This window comes from Pochonia chlamydosporia, chromosome 5 (genome assembly GCF_001653235.2).
Source record: "Pochonia chlamydosporia 170 chromosome 5, whole genome shotgun sequence".
Taxonomy (NCBI): domain Eukaryota; kingdom Fungi; phylum Ascomycota; class Sordariomycetes; order Hypocreales; family Clavicipitaceae; genus Pochonia; species Pochonia chlamydosporia.
The window spans coordinates 3,711,769-3,733,377 of NC_035794.1; the positions used below are offsets into that span (position 1 = coordinate 3,711,769).

Genomic DNA, 21,609 nt, shown 5'->3' on the forward strand with positions numbered 1-21,609 from the left:
TTGGTGAATGACCTTGTTCTTGGATGTTGTGACGTTTACCAGTTCATAGGGCCCACGACCGAATGTTCCGGCTGCCTTGGCATCCGAACCATCACATTCTGATGATCGAGATTGCTTGATTCCGTGGGTTGTACAAAGAACAGCCCTGGAATATGCTTGGAAGCCCCAATTATGCTGTTGATACATGACGTCAAGCCCAGTGGGTGGAGAGGGGCAATTGTCGAGATCCATATTGACACGAGATATCGCTTTGCTATGCCTCAGTCGCCTGATGGCAACTGGGCAACGGGCGATCGGCACCGAAACCGAGTTGACTTTGGAGCATAGACAATGCCTCACAGTGGCTGGGTTCGAGCTGCATTGTAACGTAGTTTCCGCCTGCATACAAAGCAGACAGCTAGTTACGGTCTGAACGTGCTGTAGATAACAACGTTTTCCTGCTGGTGCGCCACAAATAAATGCCATTAAGCGGGAGCTAGTTAAGTGTCCTGCAAGACCAAACCCCGGCCAGTCGGATCACACAGTCTCATCTGATTCATCAGCCTCGTCGCCATCGCGAATGCTCAGCGTCAACACAGTCGTAACCGCATATAGAATAGCCAGCACAAGGAACGGAAACCCACGAAGAATGGCGTCCGAGTTCATGCCCAGCGACCACAGCAAGTCCAGGACCGGCCGTCCGATCAACAAAGCAACCGCCCACACACCACCCACCAAGCAAAACAATATAGCCAGGTGCTGCTCCCCACTGACGAGTGATATCAGGCTCCTGCTGAGGAGAAGAAAGCCCCATACTGGAGCCATTAACACTGTTCCGGCGATGACGACGCCTGCTGATTTTGCAAAGCATGTAAGAAGGGCGCCGACTACCAGTAAAACGGGGAGTACTCTCATGAGCCATAGATCCCTTTTAAACGGTGTGAGGTGGTACTGCTTATGGAGCCCGTAAGCGATAGGCGGTAGAATGACTGCCGTTAGCACAAGGCTGGATCCCATCGAGATGTAAATCAGATTGCCCATCTACACGTTCAATTAGTATCGTAAAAGAGAGGGTGATGTGAAAGAGATCCTCACTTTTTCCATCTCGAACCAATCGTCAAGGCTAAACACCAGGAAGGTAATGCCGAGTGCATACGGCGACATGCCGAGTAGAAAGATGCCCAAGAAAATGGCACTCAGTCGTCTATCTCCCCACAAGGCAGCACGGACAGTGGAGTGAATCTCTTTGGATGCTTTCTTCACGCGATTGCCTAGCTTGGACCTTCTGCTCTCTGAATCGTCGGCTTCGAGTGTAATTTCATACCGACGCAGGGAAGAAGCATCACGAGTAGCAGGAATAAAAAGTACCAGCACTGTCGAGATGCACACCGTCGCCAGTCCGAGATAGATTGCTACCCAGGGATCCTTGTTCGCAAAGAATCGGGAGAGGCGAAAGCCCAAGAGGCTGGTTAAAGTTGTGACGGAGCCCAGGAGCAGGAATAATATGGACCTGGGTTAACGCGGTCAACATGACAATTCGTCAAAGGGTCACGGTCACTGGATGCACATACCTTTGTGCTTGGGTCGACACATCAGTCGCAATGGCGAATACCAACGCATAAAAGACTTGAGGGCCACCGCCTATGAGTTTGAGCACCGCGGTGAGCCATATCAACCGCAGGGGAAAGACTTTTGGAAACATGCCTATGGAGCGTTAGGTTTGCAAATCGTGGGTACGTGGGAGAAGTTGAAAACTTGATGCATCAAGTTACCGCGCGTACGTACAGACAATACTCTCCGCAGCCGTTGAAATCAACACTCCGCCAACGCAGAGTGCCAATAGGTTTCTCCGACTATATTTGTCGGCAGCCAAACCATATGGCATTGCCGTTAAAATGCCCGATATCACGGCCAAGATGCCTCGGACTCGTTGGATGTTGTCGAGTTCTGCAATATATTCAACAGGTATGCCGGGAATCAGGCCGCATGTCTCGTTTCCTCCATGCTGGCGGCAGAGAATCTTAAGTTGGACACTGGACATGGCATTGACGGAGGATATGTTGCCAATGTCGATAGTGAAGAGGATGAGGGAGAGGAGGACGACGACAGTCACCCGGTCGGCGGTTGCGAAGTTATCCTGGGGTAGCTCATGCTGGGTGTCGTCGTCATCGAGGTCTTCGGGAGGTCTGGCGAAGAGAGGTTGGCGCTCGTCTGGCTCCATCGTGGTGTCGTTTGAAGCTGACGATGAAGGCGTGCTGATTGTTGATGATTATTCGATGGACTGGGCGCGAGAGTGGACATGTATCGTCGGATGTGTTCAGGGCAGATGGACCATGGTCTTGGACGTGGCGGGATATGCCCTTTTGAGGTTTCCAGTTTGGTTGACTCCGGGAGCAGTAGCCGTCAATATTGGTCAGGAAATTCGGATGGACCATTTATGGCTGGTAGCCTGGTAGAGACATTCGGATTGATGCATGATGCCAGGCATCCAGGTCGACCGACCCCTCACTGTCTGACTGGTTGCCGTGTGACGCCGCTTCGAGGTGTAACGACACAAATTGATTGACCGGGTGCTTAGCCACAGACGGCTCAAAATGGTTTCATGGTGTAAGGTGTGGAATCTGGTTATTCAGTCGTACATCAGATAAGATGTTGACGCGAGGTCAAAAAGTTTGGTCAACTTTGGCAGGTACGAAAAATACTGTAAACAAAATAACGGCTTTCCCCGCAATCTGGCAGTCAACGTCGACACTGGACAGCACAGTGAATACAACAGCCAATTCAAGCATTCAAACCTCGGCTCCATCTCACTTCTACATGTCAGCTTCGGACCTGACCAAGACATCCAACGCGGGGTTCGGTTCACCGAGTAAAGCTCAAAACTTCAACTCGAAATCATTTGCCGGATTCCGGTTCCCTGTCTGAATCCCTGCGGAGCTCGAATCGAATTTGATACTTGAAGGCCATCCTCCCACCAAATTCACAGACAATTGACATGATGTTGTAAGCATCACGACCGAGACAGGCTATGCCTCCAAACAACATCAATCATCAAAATGTCAACACAACCACAACTTCGTTTCTCCATTCCAATTCCCCCATGTGGCGAGCATCCCGGAGGAGCGATAACATGTACCGAGCCCCAACCAGCCGTGTACGTTTTGACATGGACATCACCGCCAGAGAATCGTATCACCACGCCATTTCTGCGCGCCTTGCTGACCGCCCTTGATGTCATTGAATACGGAGATTTCAAGCGAGGCGTGGTCATCACGACAAGCGGTATTCCGAAATACTATTCCAACGGTGCTGATCTTGAGCATGCCTTTAACACGGACGGATTTTGGCAATTGTTCCATGATACATGGGCTAGGTTTTTGACGTACGTGCTTCACCTTGTCACTGCTTGCTTCGCCATACCTATCTTCTACGAGTATGAACGCATATATCACATGAGATCCGGACAAGATTCTCTCATACTACACTACACTGCTCACCTGTAATATTCAACCCCTTTCAACTAACCAACCCAGATACCCCATGCCTACCCTCGCCCTCATCAACGGCCACGCCTTCGCCGGCGGCATCATGCTCGCCATGGCTCACGACTATCGCCTCGGCCCAGGTTCCAAAGGCTGGATCTGCGTCAACGAGCTCCAATTCGACGCTCCCCTCATGAGACCATTCACAGCCCTGTTTCGACAGCAAATTCCCCTTCTGCACTATCGAAGCGTCGCCCTTGAAGCACGGCGCTTCACTGGCGAACAGGCCATGGAAGTGAGCCTGGTCGATGGTGTAGCACATACCTTTGATGATGCGTTAAAATTCATAAACGACCGAGACCTGTTGGAAAAGGCCAAGAGTCAATCATATGCGCAGATTAAGACGGAAATGTACGCTGATCTGCTGGCTGATTTGACGCCCAAGGCTACGGATCGAGCTACGCGCAAGACGGTGGACGAGTACAGTCGTGCGGCGGAGAGGAAGGAAAAGGGTCGGGCTTGGTATAAGCGGTGGGTTGCGGAAAATAAGGCAAAGTCGAAGATGTAGATGTGAAGAGTGGTGCTTTTGTTCACTACGCGCTGTCATTGAAGTAATGGCCATTGCTGATCGAAATACTTTATATTCTTGGGTGTGACGAGATGGTAGACGCGATATACCTGTAGATATATGGAGATATTTATCTGCAGTTACTTGCGTATTTACAATTTTATTGTACTTACATAAGTTTCTTTAAAGCAAACAGAGAAGCAATGCATTGATTCCAATTCCTAGTCCACTCATGAGCTTCAATTCCGTCCCAGCCAGAGCATTGCTTGTATTGTAGTATTGGTTTTTTTTTAAACTTTCTTGTATTTTGTTGTATTCTGTTAAAATAAAATGCACCTATTTTAATTTATCGTATTTATATTAAAATACAACGCAAGAATATATTTGTATTGTCTTGTATTTTATTTTGACATTGCTCTGGCCCCAGACCATCTCAACCCACCCACTTGACATCTGACTGTTGACTGTTGGCTCTCAAGCTTGCAGCAGCCAGCTGTGGGGCATGCTACATGCAATTCCGCCACCAACTCAACCTCAACCTCCAATCTCCAGCCTCGTCCTTCACCTCTCTCTCACCACCATCACGCACTCCATCGCCCACCATGGCGAACGAGGTTCCCAAGCCAAAACTCCTCTGGAACTCCGACAATGTCAAAGACGTCGCCGAGTCCGTCGGCATCAGCTCCCTCAATGATGAAGCTCTCAAGGCCCTCACGCAAGATGTCGAATACCGCATCGGCCAGGTCATCATCGAGGCACTGCGCCTGATGCGCGCAGCTCGTCGGACAACTCTCACCGTCAACGACGTCTCCCTCGCCCTCAAAGTCCTAGATGTCGAGCCCCTATACGGATACGACTCCACGCGACCACTACGCTACGGCGAGGCAAGCCTGGGCCCCGGCCAACCGCTATTCTACATTGAAGACGAAGAGGTGGACTTTGAGAAGCTGATCAACGCGCCGCTACCAAAAGTACCACGAGACATGAACTTTACCGGTACGTCCCAATCTACAGCATCCCTCTAATTGTATGCAGCCACGCGCAATCGTCGCTAACCTACCGCCGAATAGCCCACTGGCTCGCCATCGAGGGCGTCCAACCCTCCATCCCTCAGAACCCAACGACCGCCGAATCCCGCTCACAAGAACTCCTCCCCAAAGGCCCCGGTGCAAACCCCGCGCTCGCCGCCCTCGCGGGCAACGATAACGTTGCTGTCAAACCATCTGTTAAACACATTGTCAGCAAAGAGCTTATTTTGTACTTTGATAAGATCCAAGCCGCCGTCCTCGACGACAACCCCGACGAAGAAGTCGTTCGTTTGCGTCAAGCAGCATTGGGCTCTGTCCGTGACGACCCGGGCTTGCACCAGCTTGTCCCCTACTTTATCAACTTCATCATGGACAGAGTGACGCACCACCTGGACGATACGTTTACACTCCGCCAGATGATGGAACTGACGAATGCCCTCATCGAAAACAAGAGTCTTTTCTTGGACCCCTATGCGTCGTCATTGTCAGCACCGGCGCTTACTTGCCTCATGGCTCGGAAGCTTGGCACAGACGATGGAGTCGACGCCATGAAGGATCAATACGACTTGCGACAGCTGGCAGCGTCATTGGTAGGACGAATTGCCCGCAAGTATTCAGGCTCGAATACTCTGCTGCGACCGAAACTCACGCGCACGTGCTTAAAGTACTTTTTGGATCCAACGAAGCCACCTGCCGTTTTGTACGGAGCCATCTACGGACTCTTGGAGGCTGGTGGTCCAGAAGCCATTCGCGTCTTGGTGCTACGAAACATGAAGACATTTGACTCGGCTATTTTGCAGCCAATGAAGGAGAGATCAGAGGGGAGCATCGAGTACGAGATGCTGGTGCAAGGTCTAGTCCAAGCAATTGCGTCGTTGGCGCAACGCGGCGAATTAGGCGCAACGAACGGTGTCAATGGTGCAGCGTCAGGTTCAGAACTGTCCGACCTGACTGAGTTTATTGGCCCCATCGTCGGGCGCAAGATTGCAACGGCAGGGAATCGTGCGCTGGTGAAAACCATTCTCGACGCCCGGTCATTGGAATAGAACTTCTAGTTGGGAGGGCAGGATATTTGGCGAATTGGCGTTTAGGAACGATATCAAAATGGGTTTGATTCACGTACAAGCAGCACGTAGAACACAAGTTTAGCAGACAAGAACTAATGAAAGAATCGCCGCACGGCTGATATTCTACATTTACATGGAAGCACGACGTAGCGCACTGTCCATACCTCCCTTGACAAAAGGAATTCCTCCCAAACCCCATAATACACATTCTTCCATTTTTATTTTCCCCAAATCCCTCCATCCCCGGCATCCTTACAAACCGAAAGCCAAGAACAATCCCCCCAAAATACTCGACGTCCAGAGCGCCATCTCACCCTTCTTAATACTCGGCTTCGCAAACCCCTTGCCCAAATCAAACCACAAGTGTCTCAACCCATTGATGAAGTGGTACGCAAACGGGAACCCCAGCATGAACTTGATCCCGCCCTTAACAGCAAACGGCAGGGCCGCAAAGCTCGACACAAGACTCGCCGTCTCGAGGTGCCACCCCAGAAGCGGCGCGCCCAGATACGCCGTGAAGTAGAGGTACGCTGCGCCGGAGAGGGTGCAGCCCGTGATGCGCGTCCACGCCGAGTGGCCGAGCCAGGTCTGTTCGATCTTGTAGATGCCCAGGTTGGGGGAGACGGGGCGCTGCAGGCGCTGGTTGACGAGGATCTGGTGGCCGTCTTCTTGGGAGATTTTGGATGTCGTCACCGGTCTGGATTTGTTAGATTTGTCGTGGTTGGGATGGTTGTGGACGTACCGGGTTTGAAGGGCAGCTGCTCTGGGCAGTTGGGCGAATAGCCCGGCCGGACCTAATTGAATTAGTATTAGAATGGCAAATCTCAAGAGTTTGTCGTACCTCTGCGCAAAGCAGTCACGCCAACACGTTGGGCAATCATATCGTCGAGTAGGTCAGTGATACGGACCGATGAAGGTTGCAAGGACGGGATTCCAAACTGCACGAGGAAGCTAAGGGAATTCGGTTCCTCGGTCCAAGCTACCAATCATGGGGTGCCAATTCCTCATCTTGCTTGCACGTGATTAAGTCGCCTATATGAGTCACGTGCCACAACGAGATAAGCGCGGGCGGATCTGCGCTGTGATTTTTTTGTTTCTTCTTTCCTTCTCCAGATAGTCACGAATGCTCGCTGCAGGCTGTTTTGACAAAATGTGCGACAGCTGGTAGCACGGTCTTTGGACTGCTGGGCTTTCGGAGAGGGATTGATCCGTCGTTAATCTCGGCATCGGGTTTTAGCTGTCTCGGTGCCGTTTCATTTTGAGATCTACATTTTTTGTTCTTGCTGTTTGCATTGCGTGATGTTGGAGTGTCGTGTACTCCGTACATTTGTGAAGTCTGCATGCCGACTTTTTAGTAGAAACCTGAGTGACTTTGATGATGTCATCTGACAAGTTAGTTGAGATCAATTTTGCGGTGATGGTTCTACCGGCAATTGATGCTAAATGTTGTGCCGGAGGTAAATATCGGTCCACTGCCTGGCACATCAACCCTCACGAAACGCTAATGCCTCGAGAAGCGATTATTAGCATTGTCGGTCCGCAAGTCTGCAGACACCTATAGTAGAGTTTTTCCAATCCTATCTGTACATGCATCCGGGAGGATGTCGTCGTAAAACCTCATATACGCCTAGCAAGAGGGGAGACGCTCCCATCCCCTGATTTTCTACCCAAAACAAAACGCCGTCGCAAATCAAGCTCATCCAAAGATTGTATTTCCAATCATGTGGTCCCATCCGTACTCCCTATCATGCATCTCTATCGAAATTGCCCCGTATTCATGTTATTGGAATTGCCTGCTAGACTGCCGTCGGTCGCGCCAGGAAACCCGCCATATCCAAACATCCCTACAGAAAGCTGTTCTTGGGGGTTCATCATGTCCCCAAACATGTCCCAATTTACGCTCGACATGTCGAGAAGGCCGCCCAAGAAAGGGTCCACATTGGCACCTTGCTGCTGCTGCTGCTGTTGCATGAGATTCGGCTGAGGCATCTTTTGCGTTTGGGGGCTTTGAAACAAAGCCGTAGCTTGCCGCTGAGACTCGTTTTGATTGAAAATGGGAGGGGTAGCGCCAGACTGCGCGGAGGATCGCGAATCATATGAAGGTAAAAGCTCTCGCAGCCGTTGGATGAACTGTGGTGTCTCCAAGTGCTGGCCAGCTTGCATGAATGCTTGCTCACGCAGTTTCCAGCCCTTCAGTGTTATTTGGGCTTGCACAGAATATTGCTTCTGTGACATGTCAAACAGCTCCGTGTGGTATGTGTATAGTCGCTCGACACCTGCCCACCCGCGATCCGCTAAGCTGCCAGTCGGCCGCTGGCATAATTGCCCAGTCATAACAGCAAACACATCTAGCTGAAAGTACGATTTCACAAACCACATAAACCCGCACTCGGCCATGGGAGGGTACTGATCCAGTCTCTGTTCCGTTCCCAAGACGAAAATCTTGAAGAGATTGTCTTTGGGGCCGAAGATTTCAGTGCCGTACTCGGGTTGCTCGTGAATTGGTACCATCATATCTTGAATTCTCCCCATGAGCATCTGCCGGATCCCTTTGGCCGCACGATGCACATTGCCGGCATTGACATCAATGTATTTTTGCTCCATTGATAGTAATTTCTCATCCAGCTCTCTGCATTGTTGGCGGAACTTAGCAAAAATGTTCTGATGCATAGCATTGGACGCCTCCTTATCTGAACTCAAGTCTTGTCCCAAGATCGCAGCTTCGAAAGCCGGCCCTTGGTTGTTGCTGTCTGCATGCATCTTGAACTTGTATATCTCGTTCATCATCATAACAAATGCCATCTCGGTTGGGCCGTCACGAGGTTGAATCTTCTCTGTTGAGCCGGGGAAGAGATCTGCGTCATTGACGTTTTGGGGCGTCTTGGTATCCCAATGTAAGGGTTGCAGAGACTGGCTGAGGCCGGACAACATGGCGTATTTGGAGTCTTGAATAATAATCTGCCACCAAAGGCGCCGGCGCATTTCTGTCTCATAAGGTTCTAGTCCAAGAATTTCGCCGTCGCGGTGGTAGCCCATCTTTTGCGCGATACGTACAATGGTGCCAGTAAGAACCCAAGCGGCATGGCGATCATACCGTCCTTGCAGGCAGTGCTATGTCAAAGGGTTAGACTTGGGACGTGAAAGATCTCAAACACAAAACATACCATGAAATGAATAAGCGCCTGCAATGCAGTCATATTATAGTTTTTCAAAAAGTTAAATCGTATTAATGCCACCTTTGTGCCAGCCAAGAATTTTTGAATGGCAGACTCCCGGGACATACCGAGCAGCTGAATAGACTCCGCCTCTGTCAGAGAAAGCGCGGCAGTTGTGTAGATGGACAAAACAAGCGCCTGTTGGTGGTGAGGTAAGTTGCTAATATTTGTGGCGCCTTCCATTACCATAGGCTGAACTGTAGGAACGTGTACCACCTTGAACAAGGGGTTGACGCGATCCAAGAATAGTTGCCATAGTTTGAATGCATGGATGGGGTCTGGGACGAGGTCCTCGGTGTTGGCAGTGGAGAGATCACCAGGGAAGAACAGGTCGGTGTTGTTTTCTGGTGTTAGCTCTTCTGAGCCAAGTATACTAGAGTCCTCAGGGTCCTCGGTCTCAACAATGTCTCGCATGGCTTGCAGCTACACATGAGTTAGCGTGAATGAATAAAATGACTAAAGAAAGTATTGGGTGCCCGGGCTGACTTGCAGTTTAAGCTGATGCCGCAACTGTCATTTCACAACGTACCTCTTCGTAAACTGTAGCCCAGATGTAGCTATCCATGAATCGAACACTTCCATCGTCGTTGACCATTCGACAAGCAGGTTTCCAATTTCCCTGCTTTTCGGTTCCGAGAGGTGCAGACTCCGACCTATCCGACATGACAGGTTCGCTGACTGCTGGTGTCGCCGTCTGCAGCGTCGGCGGCGGCTGTTGGCCTGGTGCAGAGCCGTCTGCATATTGCTTCAGTAGTTCTTCGCATCTTGCCAGACGCTCTTGTAGGTCTTGATTAGGGCGGCGACGTTTGCGCGCAGGCGCCGGTGTACTCGGAACACATGTGACGTTTGCCTAAGGCGCGGTGAGCTGAAGTTTGGTGGAATCATTCTGCCTCGTCAAGAGATCCAGGCTTCCAGAAAGCGGGACCAAGGCACAAAAGGTGGGATGAGATCGGAGATGCTTGCCCGAACCCATGGTGCAAAAGCGAACGAGCAACGTACCTTGATACAGTTAGAGCAAGGAGAATTGCGATCACATTTGATCTTGCGATGCTGGCAGAGAACACATGCGAGAATTCGAGCATGCCTCTGCGGCGCAGCAGGCGAAACGGTTGCTGACATGGCTAGCCCACGAGTTTTCTCACATGCCAGATAGTAATACGTGTGGAGGGGTAGTCGAGAATCGTGAGGATGATAATATCAATGCCAATTGCTGAATGAGCCGGAGACCGGTCACCGTAGAAAGATGCAGTGTAAAATCGAAGCGCAAGTGACGTATCTGCCGCGCGGGATATGCAATCGGCGCTGACAAAGATCAGTTGGAAATCAGAACGAAGTCAATTTGGAGGTGTGGCGAGGCGCTAAGGGAAAAAGGATCCGTCCGTTTCAATTCCGCAACAACGCAACGGAGCAGAGGTCAAGTGAGGTGGAGGTGGGAGGTGGGTTTGGATTCTCAACGGCAAGGCCAACAGGCTGACCGACCAGGCAGAGAGGACAGATAACTCGGTCTTTGCGGACTCATCAATCTTCAAAACCTCATCTCGATATTTAAATCAAAGAACGGGCTATTAAAAGAAACAATATGCCAAGAACAGAGGAGGGTTAGCGTTTCACAAAAGAGCTGCCTGGTCTTGCGAATGAGACGATTGAAACCATCTGCAAGGGAAAGCGAGGGGACAGAGAGGCTTCAATTCAGGGACGGCTCCGCCAAGGACTTTTGATGAAATAAAAAGACACAAAAAGAAATCTTTCTGCCTACCTTGGACTCGATTTGAGATGGACAACTGGAGTTTGAGCAAAAATGACCGTCGCGAACAAACCGAACAACGGACAACGGACAACGGCTCACGGACATCCGCTACGGGGGTCCGACATTTAAGGCCTCCAGAAGCATAACTTCAGGCACATGGCATTGGCGCTCATTAGATGCCTGTCTCCCTCTCCAGTCGTGTGGTCACCTCAGGTTCGGTCCAGCCAGTCTCTTCTGCTACCATCGATCTTCAATGTTCAAAGTACTCATACGTCAGCCATGTCAGCACACCCTCTCCCGGCCGGCGCCAAAAGCCACCCACCTAGTTACTTACTGCCTAAGCCTTTCCGCTAGACTTTTCGCCGGCAAACTTCTTTCTAATCCACCCAACCCATGGTTTGAGCAAATTCCTTGGCCAAGGGTGCAAGTCGCAATACATCAATGGTACAAATCCATTGGTTGAAATTCGACAGGCAATACCAGACTGCCAGAATATTCTGGGCAAAATTTCCCCTTCTTGCTGAGAAACGGGATGGACTAGGCTGCTTGAGGCAATCACGCCCGCCAAATGCTGAACCACCAGCAAGCGTGTAATTCGGCAGCCTTGAAACTCACAGAAGAAGTATCATCGCCCCGACATGTAAGATGGTAAGATGGTTTCGGAACTCCGGTAACCTTCGTGGTATTTTCTGCTTGTCGGACGTGTTGTCACGGTTTGTGCTCAGAAGAAGTATCATCGCCCCGACATGTAAGATGGTAAGATGGTTTCGGAACTCCGGTAACCTTCGTGGTATTTTCTGCTTGTCGGACGTGTTGTCACGGTTTGTGCTGTCAACTTGCCGAATCGCAGCCAAAAGTACTCTTCAGAAGCTAACGGGCGGCAATGCCGTGAGCCATAATGTGATGCTTGGCCAGGCGCCAGGCCAGGCATCGAAAACATGGTGTTTGAGGCAACAAAATTAACCCCCCTTGCGGTTGCATTTGATCCGTCACAAAGGCAACAGTCACAGGGATCAAACCTGACTGCAATATCAATCTTTGGGTACTTGGTGGGGGCTGTGCTAGAAGATGCCAGATCTTCGGTCTATTCGTTTGCACCTCAATCCGTGATATGCCGTTAGTTTTTAGTTCACCGTAGCAAGCAAAATGCGAGACTAGACGGCGGAGCTCTTCCCATAGCGCATCGCGGATTACCACTCCGGAGCAGGCTGGCGGAGTTATGAGGGAGCATGCGCCGAAGAAGTCCCCGAGCGATCAACCTGTCAAGAGAAATCCCTCCGCAGCAAGTCCACCAGGCTCAACAGCGCGGTCTACTGTGCTCTACATAGTCAGTACTGCAGTTAGAGGTTGCTTTTTGTTTGATTGTTCCAATTGTCGTCATCTCCGCAAGGATATCAAGACGCCGCACCGATATCTCGCTCAGCACACCCAGCTTCCTCCATGGTGATGGGAACGCCTCATTTTGGACGAGTGCACACCGTGTCCGATACAGCATGATTGCAACGTCACCAGTTTCGCGGTCAATTGTGAACGTGACCGTGAGACTCTGTGTTGGAAATGCACTTGGCAATTGCCCGCCTCTGCCACGGCTGTGACCCATGACGACGCCGATGACTCGACGGAGCTCCGCCTATCAGTTCCCCAGATGCCCACTCAGGGACGTGCGAGCCAAGGTTCAGGGTTCCATGCACAGCGGCGTCGTTGACCCAACAGGAGGGAACCGTTGATCCCTGGTCGCGAGTGATGAGTCTGGTCGGAAAGACCAGGAGCCAGCCCAGCCCAGTCCTCGCATTCTCTCCAGGTCGCATTCTTGTTGCAGAACGAAGTGGCCTAGTCGAGCGGCTGATGGACAATCCGCCCCTACCTCTGCAGCCATCATGCTTGGCTTTTCGGATCTGTTTCCCGATCCCATTTCGTCTCCAAGACGGGCCGTCAAGATGTTCAGGCCTCGTGACCGATGACTCGACTGCGTCTTTTTGCTTCCTGGTTTGACAGTTCCATTTTTGGCTTTGGTGAGTATCAGACATTCTAGAAGATCCCGGCAATTCTTCTTGTTCATTCCGTCCCGGTGTATTTACGACGAACCCGATTGGCCGCGGTCAAACGAGAAATAATTATTGCAAGGTCGTGTTGATGCTGCATAGGAGTTTGAATGGAACCAACCACAGGGTACGGAGCGCGGGGCACCACCAGACATTTCAAATTTGGTGTCAAGTTGAATCTTCAGGCGGGAAGGAGCGATGGAGGCATGGGTAGGGCAACCAGCATGTCTCGCCAATCCAACCAATCAAAGAAGTCCTTTGGCATTTGCTCTGCATTGCTCGATGCGAAGGCAGAAGCATTCAACATTGCAGACTTCCTCCACTATTGTCCATGTTCCTTTGTCAATGCCTCAATGTGAACCAGACAACAAAATTGATGATGACGGAGGATGGCTCATGATGGCGTCAGGGAGTTCGTTACAGGGCATTTACTCCGTTCACTCCCAACTTCTGGACCTGGTCAACGGTCTCAGTCCTCAACACCAGCCCACGCCTCTATTGTGGTACTCCCGCTTGTCAAGCATACCTTGTTTTGTTACTGTAATGCTCTCCAGTACTCAACCTCCGCATTATGATCGCCATGTTAGCCTCAGGCCTGTCGAATAGGTGAGGTTTGTAGTGGTCCTGACACAGTATCGCTTTAAACAACAGAGTATGTGATGGTTACGGCCTGTGCCGTGAAGCCCTCGATTCCTTGTCAACACCTGTGAATCTCGTTTGCTCTCAAAATCACTTAGCCTGATACAAGATATTTGCAGAGCATCACTGATGTCCACTGAAACGGCAGCGTCTATGTGTACAGGCATCTGCAGATATTATTATCCAGTCTATGTACCTAGCTAGTCAGCGAATCGGCCATGAGGTCGCTGGAAGGCTGTGTGTTGGAGCCATCATTGAGGCATGTCACAAAACGTAATTGTTCATGGTGATATCGATATACCAATTAAGGGCCATGTCCATTTGCCTCCTCCCCCTTTCCCAGTTCATGACATTGGGTCATGCCTTCGGATGCACGATTCGATCAAACCATTTGTAGTTTCTCAACAACACTTAGATACTGGACTCTGAGGTGTTGCCAGCAAGCAAACATATACTGGGGACCAAGTGTCCTCGAAGGTTCAAATTCGCCGTCAAGTCTCTTTGCTGGCATCTGCAACAGAAACGGTCACGACAATGGCATTGTAACTTCAAGTGGATGTTGCCATGGAGATGGGATGCTTGGACATGGATTTAAAGGTGGGTGGGCTACATATGTCGCAATGTGAATGAACGTCTAACTCTTCGATGTGGGAATTATTACAAGAATTCAGCAAGAAGGCACAAGTAAGGATAACGGGTTAGGACGAACCCAAATTATTCCCTTGACTTGACAGGTTGACAATAGTTCAATGCATCGCTGGGTGTGTCGATCGAAATACTTTGTATCCCCAAGCACCTTTCAGTAGTCACCTGAATGAGAAATATGTCGAATTGCATCAATTGGAAAATATTGAGGCTATATCAGGACTTGACTCTCGTGATGCATCCGATTTAGCCTCTGCTTCATTTCCAGTATTCCCTCGAGCTTTGTCATCAACAGAAACAAGAGCAAGCCTTGCCTTTTTCTTGACGGCTCGTCTATGCCCCGCGCCTTGAACATGCCTCTGCCACGCCTGTTCCGTCACCAGCACAGTCCGGCACACTTCACATGTCCTCTGTATAGGTGTCTCCTGTGGCCGCAGCTCAACCGCACTTGAGAGTACTTCTTTCGCTGTCTCGGAAATGTCTACCGGAGCAGGCCGCTTCTCTCCCTTTAGAAACAACTCCGCCAGTTTGGCCGCTGGTTCGATAACGTTCGTCTGAAACTGAGATACATCCGTACTGTCAACTAGATATAAGCTGCCGACTGCCTTGGGACCCTGATCCTGTAGGCGTCGCATCTGTTTAATGCGGATCCATTTCGTCTGGTAGTTTGCGTACCGCCTTGTAGCAGCCTTCATATCCTCCAAGCCCGCTAGTTTTAACTTTTGAATCTCTTTGGCGTCTTGGCCTGCTTCAACAGCTTGGAGATATGGCTCAAATTGTTTGTAGCCTATGGATTGCCATATTCCCTTTGTCATGTCCGTGATTTGACCTGTTTGGTCTATTTTCTTCTTGAAGTCGTATAATTCGTGGACTTCATCAAGCAACCCAGAATTGAGCATCTTGTCGCAACGAGCGTCGAGACGCTCTGTGAGAACTTGTTTGTCTGAATAGACCCAGAACAAGAGCTTCTCCCATGGGGTGGGCGGAACTTTGCCGCTGGCTATAGATGCTTTGCGCTCTTCTTGCTCTGCGTAGAATTTCGATGCAGGCTTCCCAGTCTGTAAATAGATTTCCAAGGAGCGCATGATTTTACGCCGGTCGTTGGGATGCCATTTGGCTGCCATGACGGGATCGCATTTCCGCAGCTCGTCTAGCAGAACTTCTGTTGGTTGTTCGAGAATTGGGAACGACCCGGTTTGCTGGACTTCATCGAGAATAACATCGGAGAACAGCAATGGGTCGACGTAATATTGCGTTCCACCCACGAGAATAGGCAAGTTTCCCCTGGAACGGATTTCACTAATGACTTTGGTGGCTTCACGCTTGTAGTCCTCTACGTCCCAAGGGAGGTCGTGAAGGGGAATATGGCCTAGGAGGTGATGAGGAATGCCTTTTTGCTCAGCCGGTGTTATTTTATTGGTGATGATGGGGAGGCCATTGTAGAGCTGCATGGCATCCGAGTTGATGATTTCTCCTTTGAAGCGAGTGGCGAGTTCTACAGCTAGCTATATTATTATGTCAGTTACGATAATGTGTGTACCTTAGGTATTCGCATGTATCGCCATATAAATAAATATGCCGCGCAACTCACATCTGATTTACCTGTGCCAGTAGAGCCCAGCACTACCACTAGGGGCTTGACCGGAGCTTTTATCGTCGCCATAGTCGAAGCATTGCGACGAAATAAACAAGCCAATGGGCCGAGCATCAGTATCTGGAGCTTCCTAAGGCTCCATTGCAGAAATATCTACGGCTAGAAGGCTAAGATGTGACCGTGAGCGCTCCGTGAGCAATGGCGATGTGGTCCCCTCTTGGCCCAAGTCTTTCAATGTTGTCTCATCATCCCGCAACAAGATTTTCTCCAACATTGGAACTGAACAAGCTCCCCACATGCAGCTAGCCACTCACAACACATTTTAGAAACGCGCTAGTAACGCCTGTCCTCAGGGTAGCACCTGCCATCCAAAACCCAGAACCCAATAGACACCTCTGGGCTTCAGCTGTGGAGTTGCGGTCACGTGTCCCCCAGTAATTTTGGATTGGCCACATCTCCAATTTTGGGGAGGGCTGCTTGAAGCCAGATCGCCTACCTCCCTTTCTCTGTGCCATTTCGCCCATCAACACCTCCCTACCCACTTCTCGGGCTCATTCCCAGCTCGATTTCTTTCCTCCTCTTTTCTCTCCTTGGATGAATTAGTTCGTTCTTTTTCTTTCGTCCTTTCCCCCTTCCTTTTCAACCGCCACGATGAGTTCCCGTAAGTATTTGATGCTATTTCAATCCCCTCTTGTGCGACAAATCTGGGTTGGTGGATTTCGACGAAGGAACTTGCGAGCTTCTTGAACTCGATGCACGCGCCTCAAACTCCCCAATTGACGCGCAATTGGGCTGCGACAACATTATGCTAACCGGTTCGATGCTGCTATAGTCCGATTTCTTGACTTGGTCAAGCCGTTCGTGCCGTTCCTCCCTGAGGTTCAGCAGCCGGAGACCAAGATCCCTTTCAACCAGAAGATGATGTGGACAGCTTTGACCCTCCTCATCTTCTTGGTCATGAGTCAAATGCCCCTGTACGGCATTGTCTCTTCAGACAACTCCGATCCTTTATACTGGCTGCGAATGGTGATGGCCAGTAATCGCGGAACGTTGATGGAATTGGGTATCACCCCAATCATTTCCTCGGGCATGGTTTTCCAGCTCCTCGCTGGAACTCACATGATTGACGTCAACCTCGACCTCAAGTCCGATCGCGAACTCTACCAGACCGCCCAGAAGCTCTTCGCCTTCATTCTGTCCGCTGGTACCGCCACCGTTTACGTCTTCACTGGTCTCTACGGTCCTCCCTCCGACCTTGGCGCTGGCATCGTCTTCCTTCTGATTCTTCAGCTCGTTGTTGCTGGTATGATTGTCATCCTTCTGGATGAGCTGCTTCAGAAGGGCTACGGTCTTGGCAGCGGTATCTCTCTGTTCATTGCCACCAACATCTGCGAGTCCATCATGTGGAAGGCTTTCTCCCCCACTACCATCAACACGGGTCGTGGTCCTGAGTTTGAGGGTGCTGTTATTGCCCTGTTCCACCTTTTGATGACCTGGCCCAACAAGCAGCGCGCTCTCCAGGAGGCTTTCTACAGACAGAACTTGCCCAACATCATGAACCTCTTGGCTACCATCTTGGTTTTCGTCGCTGTTATCTACCTCCAGGGTTTCCGCGTTGAGATTCCTGTCAAGTCATCCCGCCAGCGTGGTGCCCGTGGTTCTTATCCCGTCCGCCTGTTCTACACCTCCAACATGCCCATCATGCTGCAGTCCGCTCTGTCTTCCAACGTCTTCTTGATCAGCCAGATGCTGTACTCTCGATTCTCTGAGAACCTCCTCGTCCGTCTTTTTGGTATCTGGGAAGCTAAGGACGGTTCATCGCAGCTTCACGCCGTCTCTGGTATCGCCTACTACATGTCTCCTCCTCTTAACTTCAAGGACGCTCTTCTGGACCCCATTCACACTGCCGTCTACATTGTGTACATGCTTGGCGCCTGCGCTCTTTTCTCTAAGACCTGGATTGAGGTGTCTGGCTCCAGCCCTCGCGATGTTGCCAAGCAGCTCAAGGACCAGGGTCTCGTCATGGCTGGCCACCGCGATCAGAGCATGTATAAGGAGCTGAAGCGCATTATTCCCACTGCTGCCGCTTTTGGCGGTGCCTGCATTGGTGCTCTCTCTGTTGCCAGCGACCTCATGGGCGCTCTTGGCTCTGGAACCGGTACACTTCTCGCTGTCACGTAAGTTTTGAGCCAACGAACTGCCTTCGTTCCTTCTCCCCCTTGACTAGCCGAGCTAACAAACAATTCAGTATTATCTACGGATACTTCGAGATTGCAGCCAAGGAGGGCGACCTAGCTGGTATGAAAGGCATGATGATGGGCTAATTTGCATATGGTTCAAAAGTTGATTGAACACGGAAGCATCATCAACATGGATCCATTTTCCCGATTGGAAAAAGCCCTTCTTCTTTGTAAACACGGCTTCTCTGTGCCCGATAATTAGGGGGAGCATGCGGCACATTGTGTAACAACATATGACGTGTCAAGAACCAAGAAAAATTTGGCAGGTTAGGAGGATATCATAAATACAAAAAGAGGCATTTGTTTACTTTGCTCGTTGAACATTGCGAATTGAAGCGAAGATTAGGGAGTCTGGGGTTTGAAAATGCACATATTTTCTCTCAGTCAAAATTTGGAAATGGCATCCGGCGAATGGAAGGAACAGGCATGTTGTGTCCTTTGGTCATGGGTCTGGGGCCTTTTCATAAATATGAATAGAAAATCAAATTATTTACGCCAGACTGCTCCGTGCATGATCTTGTATTTCGAAGGGTGTATGATGTAATAGGCATGATGTAAGCTTGTTCTTGGTCCGAACTCGTTTGGTGGTCAAGCTTACCCTAAAGATGTTGAGGGGATTAGATACATATGTAGTCTATCTGACAAAGTCAGCTCAACTTGGAAGCTATTCAAGAATCCTAGGAGAATTGATTCATGTTCCATGTATTTTCTTGCTCTTCTCGTTTTTCGGATACTTGATGCGCTCTTGGTCGTAAAATTGTGAAAATCTAGCCTGCGGTTAAAATGAAATATTCCTTCATCGTTATCAGTGTCCACATGTGAGTACAGGAATTGGTCTTGATCGAAAACAAAATCAAGTCTTTTCCTGCGCGCCAGAATGAGTCACTCGTCATGTCTGGTTCCAAAATGCACCACCGGAGAGTAAACTGCCGAATCGAGCAGGCCGGGGAGGTCACGATTTGCAGATCACGAATTATCCATGGTAGTCAACGCAATCTTGCAAAGGAGTTCGCCATGTCCCACGCAAAGGTGTGGCAGTTCGTGAAGATTGACCATGCACAAGCGTTCAGGCAAAGCACTAGGGAATGTGTGAATCATTGTGAAGAGCCGGGGGCCAAATTGATTAGCTGCAGTTCACGATTTGAGATGGTGTACAGGCGTTATGGTGTTGAGGACAAGGAGTCATACCGTGGACAAGAGGCACACTAGCCGTGTGGTGGAAAACTGAGATTGGCTGCTGCGAGGTCCAGATTCGCGAGCCGTTGGTACTTTTCCCTGGTTCAAAAGGAACCATGTGAGCGTTCATTTTTGTGGTGCGGCCTTGCACGGGTCGGTTGTCCCGTTCAGCTCCAGGTCAAGCTCTGGGGAAGACATTCGGTGACTGCATTATGCCGAATTACACTTTTCTGTTGTGAGCCAAGGTTGGAGGGATTCAAAGTGCTTTGAAATTGACTCCAGAATGTGAACGAGGCCCCAGTTCTGTCCTGATAGGCCAATACGAATTCTCCTAGGCGGACAAAGGTGACGGGACTTTTTGCCGAAGACAATCTCCTGAGGAAGCACAAGGTTGGAGGAGAGGGTAGAACGCATTGATGAAGCGTCTGACTCTGAGTTTGTTCGGCGTCTCAGATATGTGCGGCATCACAAAAAAACACGGTCTCGAGATGCGTTCCAGTAGCCCGACCCAATTGCCAGGTGGAGCCAAGAACCACAGCAATTTTGTGTTTTGTCTCAACTGAATCATATATTTCTGTCACCTTTCCACAAAAAGTATGGAATGCTCTATTGGAACTCCGGACATGAGAAACCCCTTCTTTCCTGCAATAATCGGAATTTTTGACTGGGCTTCTGGCTGCAAAAGTTGATGCTTGCGGGTCAGATGATTGAAGGCGTCGAGAATCAACAGACAGACCAGACGATGAGGCAACATCCTGACGACTTACCGCCTGCCGACCGCTCTTCGATTTGGTGGCTGCAGGTGTGGCCGGGTACTTCGTCCGGCTCCATACTTTAGCCATGTTCATGTACGGCGCGCGGGCTGGTTATCTCAGGACTTGAAGCAAGTGGACTCTTCAGTGCTGTGCCAAACAGCGCTTAATCTGCTCATGCAGGTCAGCCGATGGTCATGCATAATTGCAAGCAGGAGTCCGGCCAATGCCTTTTTGAGGCAGAGTCATCATGAGACAGCAGCTCAGTGATTAGACCCTGATCGTCGAAAATTCTCGAGCATTCACTCTGTATAGCGCACGCTGGTTGTCAGTCTGTTGCACAGTCGTGGGGGAAGTCTGACAGATCGCATGTGAGGAACAAGTCTGATCTGGTACAGGAATGGACACACAAAAAGTGGTTGACTTGACCGCTCTCGACCTGGTCTGAGCTTTTGCAATTTGTCAAATCAGATTGTACAAGGGCATGTCAGGCAAGCGCAACAGTCCTGCCTTCCCAACCTGTCGACAAGAGCAGAATTACGTGCAAGGAAGATGCTAAGGATCTGAGCTTGAACAGAAACCGCACAAACACTGTAGCTTTGATTTGCATCTAGCAACTTAAATCGAACTTGATGTTCAATGTCCACAAACCCATCGCAGTTCCAGCGGCAATTACGACTGACAGAGTCACGGAAACACAGAGCTTGATAACAGCAAAGTCCAACAAGGCCTCACAGCGCAGGCCATGCCTACTGCAGATATGACAAGGGTTCAATGATTGCAGCGGGGTTTGCGATTGACCCATGTACCTGTACCTCATGTGGCACCAGGACAGTGAAGTCCATCTTCCGACATCACTCAAACATTGACAACGGAGGGGACTTTCTCAGACAAGTCCGCAAAATTACAATAAGACCATGGATGCCATTAATGACAACCGATTCCATGGAGTATGTTTGTCCCTACCAGAAGCGTGCAGCACTCCACCACTGAGGAAAACAGGCAAAGGCAGAAGAAGACACCACACCAGCGTCAGTTCCCTCAACAGCTGGGCTGCCATGGACTGAATCCATTGCACTTGGAGACCAAATGTCCTTGGCCGGCCCGAGGCAGTGATGAATCACTCACCGTGCAGTAAATGGTTACAGATGGTGATTTGGTGGTTTTTAGTCCGTACTTGGCTTCCGCAGGTTGCATTCATCATATCACATATAATCGCTTCTCCAGGAGCTCCATTCTTGCCGGACCACTCTGCACACTGGAACTGACATGGAGTCGAGGAAGGCGCGCACAAACACATGGGTACCTACCTAGGTAGGTAGGCAGTTTGCACGTTTCAATACAGCAAGGCCTTGGGAACGCCAACCTGACCCTGTGAGCTGGGTAAAATAGTCCCTACCCCACAAGCTGTCTGAACGGGATCATGGAAAGGCCA

The 21,609-nt window shown here is 50.2% G+C and overlaps 7 protein-coding genes across 7 annotated transcripts; 3 read left to right on the forward strand and 4 right to left on the reverse strand.

Moving 5' to 3' along the window:
- Positions 1-516: 516 nt before the first annotated feature.
- Positions 517-2,200, reverse strand: VFPPC_06418 (major facilitator superfamily domain-containing protein; the record flags this gene model as incomplete). The annotated part of the gene is made up of 4 exons (XM_018285452.1): positions 517-1,020; positions 1,075-1,489; positions 1,551-1,683; positions 1,765-2,200. 4 exons carry the CDS (start codon positions 2,198-2,200, stop codon positions 517-519), a joined length of 1,488 nt encoding a protein of 495 aa, XP_018142607.1.
- An 835-nt stretch (positions 2,201-3,035) lies between these two features.
- VFPPC_06419 (enoyl-CoA hydratase/isomerase) lies at positions 3,036-4,029 on the forward strand (the record flags this gene model as incomplete). Its single annotated transcript, XM_018285453.1, has 2 exons — positions 3,036-3,412; positions 3,513-4,029. 2 exons carry the CDS (start codon positions 3,036-3,038, stop codon positions 4,027-4,029), a joined length of 894 nt encoding a protein of 297 aa, XP_018142608.1.
- A 602-nt stretch (positions 4,030-4,631) lies between these two features.
- On the forward strand, positions 4,632-6,103 carry VFPPC_06420 (TAF6-like protein; the record flags this gene model as incomplete). Its single annotated transcript, XM_018285454.1, has 2 exons — positions 4,632-5,025; positions 5,100-6,103. 2 exons carry the CDS (start codon positions 4,632-4,634, stop codon positions 6,101-6,103), a joined length of 1,398 nt encoding a protein of 465 aa, XP_018142609.1.
- Positions 6,104-6,376: 273 nt separating this feature from the next.
- On the reverse strand, positions 6,377-7,005 carry VFPPC_14040 (succinate dehydrogenase cytochrome b subunit; the record flags this gene model as incomplete). Its single annotated transcript, XM_018291811.1, has 3 exons — positions 6,377-6,821; positions 6,867-6,918; positions 6,966-7,005. 3 exons carry the CDS (start codon positions 7,003-7,005, stop codon positions 6,377-6,379), a joined length of 537 nt encoding a protein of 178 aa, XP_018142610.1.
- Positions 7,006-7,879: 874 nt separating this feature from the next.
- On the reverse strand, positions 7,880-10,458 carry VFPPC_06421 (C6 zinc finger domain-containing protein; the record flags this gene model as incomplete). Its single annotated transcript, XM_018285455.1, has 4 exons — positions 7,880-9,235; positions 9,289-9,762; positions 9,869-10,189; positions 10,339-10,458. 4 exons carry the CDS (start codon positions 10,456-10,458, stop codon positions 7,880-7,882), a joined length of 2,271 nt encoding a protein of 756 aa, XP_018142611.1.
- A 4,145-nt stretch (positions 10,459-14,603) lies between these two features.
- Positions 14,604-16,075, reverse strand: VFPPC_06422 (tRNA delta-isopentenylpyrophosphate transferase family protein; the record flags this gene model as incomplete). Its single annotated transcript, XM_018285456.1, has 2 exons — positions 14,604-15,917; positions 16,004-16,075. The coding sequence occupies 2 exons, from the start codon at positions 16,073-16,075 to the stop codon at positions 14,604-14,606; spliced, it is 1,386 nt and encodes a 461-aa protein (XP_018142612.1).
- A 582-nt stretch (positions 16,076-16,657) lies between these two features.
- Positions 16,658-18,330, forward strand: VFPPC_17916 (protein transport protein SEC61 alpha subunit; the record flags this gene model as incomplete). Its single annotated transcript, XM_022429588.1, has 3 exons — positions 16,658-16,667; positions 16,839-18,183; positions 18,255-18,330. 3 exons carry the CDS (start codon positions 16,658-16,660, stop codon positions 18,328-18,330), a joined length of 1,431 nt encoding a protein of 476 aa, XP_022285358.1.
- Positions 18,331-21,609: the final 3,279 nt, after the last annotated feature.